We start from the raw sequence: 11,437 nt of genomic DNA on the forward strand, positions 1-11,437 counted from the left end.
GGGTCTCACAGAGTCAGACACAACTGAAGTGACTTAGCAGCAGCTCTTCTGCTAACTGCTCTACCATGGTTCTATACAAGTATGACTGATATAGTCGAGTACTCTAGGTTTGAGATTGTAAAGAAATTATTTAAATTTAGTGTCTTTACTAGTAGAAAATGGTTAATGACAACTCTGACAACATTAAAAAGAAATGACAGTATTTTCATTTATTGACTCAATAGATCTGCGTACAGTTCCTATTACCTATCCCTTTAAATTATTTTCTTCTCATAAATGCTGGAGAGGGTATAGAGGAAAGGGAAGCCGCCTACACTGCTGGTGGAAATGTAAATTAGTATAGCTACTAGTAGGTTCCTTAAAAAACTCTAAAAATAGATCTACAATATGATCCAGCAAGTCCATTCCTGAGCATATATCCAGAGAAAACCATAATTCATAAAGATATGTGCACCCCAATGTCCACTGCAGCACTATTTACAATATCCAAGACATGGAAGCAACCTAGCTGCCCATCAGCAGAGGAATGGATAAAGAACATGTGGTACATATATACATGGCATATTACTCAGTCATTAAAAAACGAAACAATGCTATTTGCAGTAACATGGATGGACCTAGAGATTATTCTAGATTGCCATACTGAGTGAAGTCAGAGAAAGACAAATATCATATGGTATCGCTTATATGTGGAATCTGAAAAAATGGTATAAATGAACTTATTCACAAAACAGAAACAGAGTAACAGATGGAGAAGAAAAACTTAGAGTCACCAGGGGGAAAAGAGGGGTTAGGATAAACTGGGAGATTGGGTACTGACGTATACACACTACTATATATAAAACAGATGATAAGGAATTAATAAGGACCTACTGAAAGATGCTGCTGTGAAAGTGCTGCACTCTATATACCAGCAAATTTGGAAAACTCAGCAATGGCCACAGGTCTGGAAAAGGTCAGTTTTCATTCCAATCCCAAAGAAAGGCAATGCCAAAGAATGCTCAAACTACCACACAACTGCACTCATCTCACACGCTAGTAAACTAATGCTTAAAATTCTCCAAGTCAGGCTTCAGCAATATGTGAACTGTGAACTTCCAGATGTTCAAGCTGGATTTAGAAAAGGCAGAGGAACCAGAGATCAAATTGCCAACATCGACTGGATCATCGAAAAAGCAAGAGAGTTCCAGAAAAACATCTATTTTTGCTTTATTGACTATGCCAAAGCCTTTGACTGTGTGGATCACAATAAACTGTGGAAAATTCTTCAAGAGATGGGAATACCAGACCACCTGACCTGCCTCTTGAGAAATCTGTATGCAGGTCAGGAAGCAACAGCTACAACTGGACATGGAACAACTGACTGGATCCAAATAGGAAAAGGAGTACGTCAGGGCTGTATATTGCCACCCTGCTTATTTAACTTATATACAGAGTACATCATGAGAAATGCTGGGCTGGAGGAAGCACAAGCTGGAATCAAGATTGCCGGGAGAAATATCAATCACCTCAGATATGCAGATGACACCACCCTTATGTCAAAAAGTGAAGAACTAAAGAGCCTCTTGATGAAAGTGAAAGAGGAGAGTGAAAAAGTTGGCTTAAAGCTCAACATTCAGAAAACTAAGATCATGGCATCTGGTCCCATCTCTTCATGGCAAATAGATGGGGAAACAGTAGAAACAATGTCAGACTTTATTTTTCTGGGCTCCAAAATCACTGCAGATGGTGATTGTAGCCATAAAATTAAAAGACGCTTACTCCTTGCAAGGAAAGTTATGACCAACCTAGACAGCATATTCAAAAGCAGAGACATTACTTTGCCAACAAAGGTCCGTCTAGTCAAGGCTGTGGTTTTTCCAGTGGGCATGTATGGATGTGAGAGTTCGGCTATAAAGAAAGCTGAGTACAGAAGAATTGATGGTTTTGAACGGTGGTGTTGGAGAAGACTCTTGAGAGTCCCTTGGACTGCAAGGAGATCCAACCAATCCATCCTAAATGAGATCAGTCCTGGGTGTTCATTGGAAGGACTGATGTGGAAGCTGAAACTCCAATACTTTGGCCACCTGATGCAAAGAGCTGACTCATTTGAAAAGACCTTGATGCCGGGAAAGATGGAGGGCAGGAGGAGAAGGGGACGACAAAGGATGAGATGGCTGGATGGCATTACCAACTCGATGAACATGGGTTTGGCACCGACTCGATGGACATGGGTTTGGGTGGACTCCGGAAGTTGGTGATGGACAGGGAGGCCTGGGGTGCTGCAATTCATAGGGTCGCAAAGAGTCAGACATGACTGAGTGACTGAACTGAACTGTATAGCACAGGGAACTCTACTCGATACCCTGTAGTGGCCTAAAAGAGCAAAGAATCTAAAAAAGAATGGATATATGCACATGTGTAACTGATTCACTTTGCTGTACACTTGAAACTAACACAACATTGTAAATCAATCTTACTCTAATAAAAATTATAAAAAAAGAAAGGCAAACAAAAAAATTTAAGTTAAAAAAATCATCTTCTTCTGTTTACTTATCAGAGTAGCATTACTCTAGTAGTTATATCATTTAAGATGCTCTCTTTTCCTAACTGCTAAATTGAGTTGGAACCAAATATAGGTTGAAGACTTGTCTTCCCCTCAGGGTACCTGAGATGTGCAAAACCCAAGACCCAGAGGTAGAAGGTAAGCAGAAACATGGTTTGAGGAAGTAATTCTGTGGTTGAACCACAGCTTCCTATAGGATCTGCTTTTGTTTGGCTTACTGGGTTGATAATATTATTTATTTGATGACATATAAAAGTTTGTACCTTACAAGTATATGTATCAAACGAACTAATATATTCTTCTATATCCACAAGGAAAAAGTGTTAAATAATAAAGATGGAAATTAAGTGCTAATCAGAAAGGTAACCCTAAGTTTAATGTTGCTTCTAAAGATAGGATCCTCTGAACCAGACACTCCAAAGTGTAAATATTTTTTGAACTTCAAAATTTAAAAGAGTATATGCTAGACTCATAATAGACACTTACTTCCCATGTTCAAACTGTATTCAAGGTTATTTACTTTCCGGATGACTTGAACATGTAACTTTCTCATTCAAGATATCACAGGCAAAAGCCAAGACACATGCATGCATAAAATACATGTAATGGTTTAATGGAAAACTGTGGTTAAAAAAAAACAACTCTGAACTTACTGTTCATGGAAATCCAGCATTGGTGGCTCAAACCGTATAGGTCTGCAATTACCCCGGTACAAAGATATACTGTAAGTAAAAAGAAAACAGTGTTAAGAAGCAATTTTTCAAACTATGTATTTCCCTAAACCAAAGTCAGACACTTGAGTTTTTTTCATGAGACAGTATCTAGAAAAATGGAGTCTAATGTATTAGAAATATGTGTTACTTTTTATATTAGAATAAATCAATAAATGCATGCTTTTAAAAAAGAAAAAAAACAAGTATTTTTCCTATTCAAAGGTACATGGAAACAGAAAATACTCCAGTAGACTGCTGAAATTTATTTGGCTGATGTAACTGATAACTATATACCTTACATGTTCATTTGGATTTTCTGACAGAGGTACAATGAACAATAGTTAACACAACTAACTGTACCTGGAGGCAATATATATAGAAAAAACCCTGCGATCCCATTTTAACTCAAGTGGCAAAGAACTAAACAAAAATCAATTTGGGGATAGAAGTTTCCAGGAACTGAAATATCTTTAATCTGAGAGTTCAGGACATACTGATCTATGACGTCTTGGCCTAAAGATCTGAGTATCATTTCTAACTATTTCACTTGATATTAGAACTTCTCACTAAAATAGATCCCTGACTAGCAAACCTACTAGACATTATCACAACCAAATATTGATGCAAAGTATAAATGACTTTGGTGGGGGTGATCCACGTACCTAAAGTCATCTGTTTAGAAACTAAGAAAGTGAGAAAGTTGGCCACTAAAGTTTCTAAATAGTAGATTATCTTTCTGTTGCATTTTAAGAAATGATGGAAGGGCAAAACTTATTTTTGTGAGACTATTTTATTTCATTACCTCCATAATTCAGAAGAGCACAAGCTTCAAATGATAGAGCAATTTCATTTAGGAAATACATTAGAAATTAACAAGAACATACAGAAAATGTAGAAAATCTAGCTTTAATTCAATTCAATACAGAGTAAATATTTTAAGCAGTGGAATAATTGAGCTTAAAGAAATAAGGTTAAAGGTGTTTTCGGTCTCACCAATTAGGACCATTCCTCTGTGCTGCTTGATAATCTTCTACATGTGTTGAGCATTAAAGATGACAAACACAAGAAGGGAAAGGCCAAGTGTAAGATTATACTTTACTAGAGCACAAAACTAAAGACACTGGGACAACGAAAGCACAATTCCTCACAAGACAGCTGCCACGTTATAGCCAGAGGTACAGAATCTATTCCCTGTTGATTTCTGCTCTTCTTAAAAAACATACTATAAGAATACTCTTCTGCTCCTTTAAAATAATGATGCTGATCAGTTCACCAGTTTTAACAGTATGAACCTCAAACTTACCTAAACCTCCATCCAATCAAGAAAAAAGTGCAATGTAAGAAGTAACTATGTATAAGTCATTAATTCATATATATTAACACTGTGTTAGAAGCTAGAGATACAAAGGAGGTTAAGACATTTTTTTTTCTCTCACAAAACTGAGAACTGCAAGTGGAAATGTCTGAAGTGGTCAGGGAAGGGGGGCAGAAAAGTGCACACCCCATTCGCTTGACACAAATAGCCTGAATGTCAGGGGCTGTCCAGTGGCTGCGGCTATGGGAACACGGCACAGAGCCTGTTCTCATGGCACGAACATCCCAGTAGGAAAAACAAACGTGGAACCTATCACGTGATGATGTCCAACATATAAAGACAGATCAAACACAGCAGGAAACAGAGACGGTCTCTCTGAGGAGGGACACTGGAGTTGAGAGCGGAGAGGTGAAGATCAGAAGAAGAAAGCAGGCATGTCCTTGGCGTGCTGAGGAACAGGGAGGCTGAACTGGCTGGAGTGCTGGAAGCAGGGGGAAGAGACCAGAACTGAGATGAGAGAGGTACAGAGGCCAGGTCTCATTGTAGGAGTTTGGATTCTATTCTCAGTGTAACAATAAGCCTCTATGTGTTTGAAGCAAGGAAGTAACATGACCTTTAAACTAACACATTTAAAAGGTCAATTCCTGCTGCTGTGTGAAGAAGACTGCAGAAGCCCAAGAGGGAAGCCCTGTAGTTGTTCAGAGAGGAGGGGACGGTCACCGCGGCCCAGGGTGACGGCAAGAGAAGGTGGTGGAAGCTACAGACATCGTGCTGAGGGACTGACTGTGGAGAGTAAGGGAAAGGAGACAGGCATCAGGATGACTTAAGATTCTGGCCTGAGAAACTGGATCCTCAGCCATGACAGGAGAGAGTGGGCTGGAAGCAGGGAAGGGTAGTGGGTAGGGATTCAGGAGTATTGTTTCAGACATTTACACTTATCTAGATGGATATGTCAAGTACACAGATATTAATAGATACTCATGGTTACTGCTTTATACTAAAAAGTTACTGATTGAGGGAACTGATCGTAAATCTAGTTATTTTGTTGAGTCAATTCTAACAATCTACAGATTCTCTTATACTTTCCCCTGCCATTGTATGTGGTGTTGCTAAGATGACCGCTATCTTGGATTATCTCTATAGACATATCAGCTGCAAGTAACAACAATTCTATTTCTTCCTTTTAAATCCTCAGACCTTGTTTTCCTTTGTTATGCCTCACGTGGGCTAAGACCTGCCATAAAATGTTCCAAAGAGGTGGTGTCCAGCAACTGTGACTGTGACATTTACAGGATGCCCCCGACATGAGAGAGAGGGGACAATATATAAAAGGTGGCTACCTCATACATAAATGTGCATTTTCAAGACAACAGCAGATCTGTATCTAAGGAAGAATTCAACAGTTGAGTGGGTACAACACAAATTGTCATAGGCATATAAACTTATTTTAACAAAACCAAAAATCCAACAACATAGCTCTTGTGTACCCACAGCTGACTGAAATGGTCACTACTGTTTATTTAGAATGGCCATGACACTGTTGAGTGCTTTAAAAAGCAAATGTCTACGGATCCATAAGGGTGAAAAATAAACTGGAGAAGCAGTATGAAAAATGGTGCCCTTTGTCACTTCCAAAGAAACAGAATCTGAGACATTAAAAAAGTAATACATGATCTTATATTTTCTGCAGTGATTGCATTTGTTTTCGAAGCCTCAATATAATTTTTTATTTTCATGAAAATATTAACTGCTTATTTTGAGATAAGGAGATGAATAAGGACTATTTTCTGATTTCAAGTGACAGAACAACTGGAGAGATACAAGAAATCTATGTTTCTTGGTGAACTGTCAAGGTCAAAGTTAAGCATACAGTTCAGTTCAGTTGCTCAGTCATTACTGACTCTTTGCGACCCCATGGACCGCAGCACGCCAGGCCTCCCTGTCCATCACTGACTCCCAGAGTCCACCCAAACCCATGTCCATGGAGTCAGTGATGCCATCCAACCATCTCATGCTCTGTTGTCCCCTTCTGCTCCTGCCTTCAATCTTTCCCAGCATCAGAGTCTTTTCAAATGAGTCAACTCTTTGTATCAGGTGGCCAAAGTATTGGAGTTTCAGCTTCCACATCAGTCCTTCCAATGAACACCCAGGACTTATCTCATTTAGGATGGACTGGCTGGATCTCCTTGCAGTCCAAGGGACTCTCAAGAGTCTTCTCCAACACCACCGTTCAAAACCATCAATTCTTCTGTACTCAGCTTTCTTTATAGATCAACTCTCACATCCATACATGACCACTGGAAAAACCACAGCCTTGACTAGACGGACCTTTGTTGGCAAAGTAATATGCTGTCTAGGTTGGTCATAACTTTCCTTGCAAGGAGTAAGCGTCTTTTAATTTTATGGCTACAATCACCATCTGCAGTGATTTTGGAGCCCAGAAGAATAAAGTCTGACATTGTTTCTACTGTTTCCCCATCTATTTGCCATGAAGAGATGGGACCAGATGCCATGATCTTAGTTTTCTGAATGTTGAGCTTTAAGCCAACTTTTTCACTCTCCTCTTTCACTTTCATCAAGAGGCTCTTTAGTTCTTCACTTTTTGACATAAGGGTGGTGTCATCTGCATATCTGAGGTGATTGATATTTCTCCCGGCAATCTTGATTCCAGCTTGTGCTTCCTCCAGCCCAGCATTTCTCATGATGTACTCTGCATATAAGTTAAATAAGCAGGGTGGCAATATACAGCCCTGACGTACTCCTTTTCCTATTTGGATCCAGTCAGTTGTTCCATGTCCAGTTGTAGCTGTTGCTTCCTGACCTGCATACAGATTTCTCAAGAGGCAGGTCAGGTGGTCTGGTATTCCCATCTCTTGAAGAATTTTCCACAGTTTATTGTGATCCACACAGTCAAAGGCTTTGGCATAGTCAATAAAGCAAAAATAGATGTTTTTCTGGAACTCTTTTGCTTTTTCCATGATCCAGTCGATGTTGGCAATTTGATCTCTGGTTCCTCTGCCTTTTCTAAATTCAGCCTGAACATCTGGAAGTTCATGATTCATGTATTGTTGAAGCCTGGCTTAGAGAATTTTGAGGATTACTTTGCCAGCATGTGAGATGAGTGTAATTGTGTAGTAGTTTGAACATTCTTTGGCATTGCCTTTCTTTGGGATTGGAATGAAAACTGACCTTTTCCAGACCTGTGGCCACTGCTGAGTCTTCCAAATTTGCTGGCATATTGAGTGCAGCACTTTCACAGCATCATCTTTCAGGATTGGGAATAGCTCAACTGGAATTCCATCACCTCTACTAGCTTTGTTCATAGTGATGCTTTCTAAGGCCCACTTGACTTCACATTCCAGGATGTCTGGCTCTAGGTGAGTGCTCACACCATCATGATTATTAGCATACAAGATCTTCCCAAATAAAGCACAAAGTACCTTCTGAGAGCTTTGGGAATGTGCATGAACTATGAAATTTAAAATGTTTTCCTAGGGGTAATTACTACCTAAACCAAAGGTACTCTTTGGCCCAGTATTTCTTAACGAATGATTTGTGGTCTACCTACATCTTAATCATCTAGGATGCTTGTAGAAATGCAGATTCCAGGGCTCTGCACCTCTGGAATCTGATTGCTTACTTCTAGTATGGAGCCCAGAGAACACCCCTGGACCACAGAGGAAGAAAGAAAGAAAAACTCAAAAGCAAACAAAGCCCCCAGTGTATTAGAACAGTAAGAGAAAACGCCGTAGTCTGCTCATATCGCCTTCTTAGTGCCAGGCTGCGGCAGCGCTGCACTGAGAGGGCCCCTACCGCAGTTTCTCTAGGGGCGGAGTCAGCCCAAGGGAGACATTGAGCTCCCCTAGTGCTGTGGGGAGATGAAAGGACATCCAGGATTCTGAGGCCCAAAGAACCCCACATAGATTGAACTTGAAAAGGCACATTCTGATTAAATTGTCACAAGTCAAAGAGAGACTCTTGAAAGCAGCAGAAGTGACACATCACACACAAGGAGCACACCCCACCACACAGACCACAGCAGGCCCCCATCTGTGGCTTCATATTCTGCAGTTTCAGTTACATGCATTCAACCGCGGTCTGAAAACACTAAATGAAAAATTCCAGAAATAAAGAATGCTTACGTTTTAAACTGCACACCTCTCTGAGGAACACGAGGCAACTTCGTGTGTCTGGCTCTGCCCTGAGACATGACTCCCCTTTGTCCCTTGTACCCTTCTGTACGTGTGACCTAGTGTCAGTATAAGAAAAAGTGGAGTATATTCAGTGTTCGGTACCACCTGCAGTAACAGAGCAGTGTCTGAAATGTATGTCCCACAGATAAGGAGGAACTACTGTACAAGTGGATTTCTCAATAGAAATTTTGTAGGCAGAGAGACAGTGGAATGACATATTTAAAATATTGAAAAGAAAATAACTATCAAACAACAATACAATACCCAGCAAAGCCATCAATCAGAAATGAAGGAGAGACTTCACTGAACAAACAAAATTTTGGGGGGAGGGTAGTTCACTCTAGCCCCTTCTAATAAATATTTCTTTACTTTTTAAAATAAAAGTCATTAGCAGACCAATTGAAAAAATTAAAATAAGGTCTGTAGATTAAACACTACTATATGTAAATGCTAATTTCCTGATTTTACTGTGATTTATAAAATAATATACATATTTATAAGAAATATACATTGAAGTGTTTAGGGGTAAAAGAGTATCATGTCTACAACTGAGTCTGAAAAAATTCAGAAAAATAATTACACATATACATATATATAGATAGATAGGGAAAGAGAGACAAGGAAAGAAGTGGTGGAGAGGGAGATGATGACCAAGCAAATGTGGTAAAATGTTACTAGGGGAATCAATCTAGGTCAGTAGCACAATTCTTTGTACTATTTTTGCATTTGTTTTCTAAAGTTATTTCAAAACAAATGGTTAAAAAATTAAATATAAACTGAAAACTACAGTACATTTCTTGTAGACAATATATGCTTAGGTCTTTCCTTAATATAGTCTGACAATTAGTGTTGAAACCTCTCAGAGTTACTGCAATATTTGATATGGTTGGGATTAAGTCTACCATCAAATTACTACAGTCTTCAAGATGTATGCAAAGTAGTACTATTCTTTGCACATATGTCAGTTCATGTACAGCTAAAAGCTCCAGAGCTATAAAATAAATGTTAAGTACATACCCAAATGAAATCTTAAAAAACAATTTAAGAACATTAACTTTTTCACAGAATTTAAAACAGATATTAGCAAGTTCTGGATCTGACCTACAACGTTCTAGATGCTGACGGTTAACCGCAGGCAACCAAAATGGCTGTACTCAGTATTAGTGAAAAGCAAACTATACAATTAAAGAACCCCAACCATCCTAAACTTGAAAAGTACTCCCTAGTCCAGTGTTTTTGGCTTTTATCCTACAGGTACCAGGAAACTTAAAAGATCAGAGGACTCTGGTTCTTCTTGTGGACACTGCATATATACATACACACACAGATATACACATGTATTTCTTCCTACCTAACTGCACACAGTAACAATTCCAGCTGTTATAAAAACACAATATAATAACATCAACACTGCACCCAACATCAGACACCTGCACTAGCTGTTCATCTGCTGAAACGCTCTGCCCTAAGACTTCACCAGGTAAGCTGAAACATCACTTCAGAGAGACCTTCTTATGGTCAAATCTGAAGAAGTAATAGAGTCTTGTCTATCCCAGACTTCTCTTGAGCTGACATTTTGTTCATTTACTTGGTGGCCTGCAGTTTTCCCCATTAGCAGACAGGTTGTACCAGGGCAGGAGTCTTGACTATCTGGTCTATTTAGCTCTGTGCTAGTTTTAAAATATGATCACAGATTCTCTGATTGGCCTCTCTTCAAGTAGTGGGGGCTTAATTCTGCTTTCCTTGGGGGTAACTTCCCATGAATAAAACATGGTGGACGTGGCTGTGTGTGATTTCCAGGACTCAATTAGAAAAGACATCATGGCTTTCTCCTTGTGCTCTCTATTCGATCTCCTGCTCTAGCGTCATCAGCTGCTGTGACACATGGCACAGAGGTCCTCGTGGTAAAGAATGAAGGTCTCTTGCCAACAGCCAGCAAGGAACTGGGGCCTTTTGCTAATGTTTCGTGAGTGAGCCATCTTGGAGAGGACCCACTGGGCCTACATCTTCAGATGCCTGCAACTCCAAATCATGTCTAGGCTGGAATCACATGACAGACCCTCGTGAAAGCCCCAACTACTCAGCCAGAATTGTTCTCAAGTTTCTTACTCAGAAACAGAAAGATAACTGCCGCTTTAAGCTTCTAGGTTTGGAGGTAATTTATTACAAAGCAACAGACAACAAACACAATGACTGAATCACCAATTCTTACTATAATGCCTGGTGTATGTAAAGATCCCAGTAAATGTTTGCTGAATGACTCAACAAATTTGCTGAATAACCAACAAAATTGTGGGTGTTAGCAAACACGCACAATTCAGTTCAGTCGCTCAGTCGTGTCTGACGCTTTGCGACCCCATGGACTGCAGCACACCAGGCCTCTCTGTCCATCACCAACTCCCGGAGTTTACCCAAACTCATGTCCATTCAGTTGGTGATACCATCCAACCATCTCATCCTTTGTCATCCCCTTCTGCTCCTGCCTTCAATCTTTTCCAGCATCAGGGTCTTTTCAAATGAGTCAGTTCTTCACATCAGGTGGCCAAAGTATTGGAGTTTTAGCTTTCACATCAGTCCTTCCAGTGAATATTCAGGACTGATTTCCTTTAGGATGGACTGGTTGGATCTCCTTGCAGTCCAAGGGACTCTCAGGAGTCTTCTCCAACACCAC

The 11,437-nt window shown here is 39.8% G+C and overlaps 1 protein-coding gene across 6 annotated transcripts in view; it reads right to left on the reverse strand.

The window, feature by feature from the left end:
* TMEM131 (transmembrane protein 131) overlaps positions 1-11,437 on the reverse strand; it is a 182,051-nt gene that overhangs the window by 101,755 nt on the left and 68,859 nt on the right. For 3 of the 6 annotated variants that reach the window (XM_055539390.1, XM_055539389.1, XM_055539388.1), the window contains 2 exons: positions 8,716-8,822; positions 3,199-3,267 (listed from right to left, as the gene is read on the reverse strand). In XM_055539390.1, the coding sequence (XP_055395365.1) occupies positions 3,199-3,267; positions 8,716-8,783 (137 nt within the window). In that variant the 5' untranslated portion in view covers positions 8,784-8,822. The remainder of the gene's footprint in view (positions 1-3,198; positions 3,268-8,715; positions 8,823-11,437) is intronic. The other 3 variants (XM_055539387.1, XM_055539386.1, XM_055539391.1) reach the window with 1 other exon arrangement.

Source organism: Bubalus kerabau, chromosome 11 (assembly GCF_029407905.1).
Source record: "Bubalus kerabau isolate K-KA32 ecotype Philippines breed swamp buffalo chromosome 11, PCC_UOA_SB_1v2, whole genome shotgun sequence".
Classification (NCBI taxonomy): domain Eukaryota; kingdom Metazoa; phylum Chordata; class Mammalia; order Artiodactyla; family Bovidae; genus Bubalus; species Bubalus kerabau.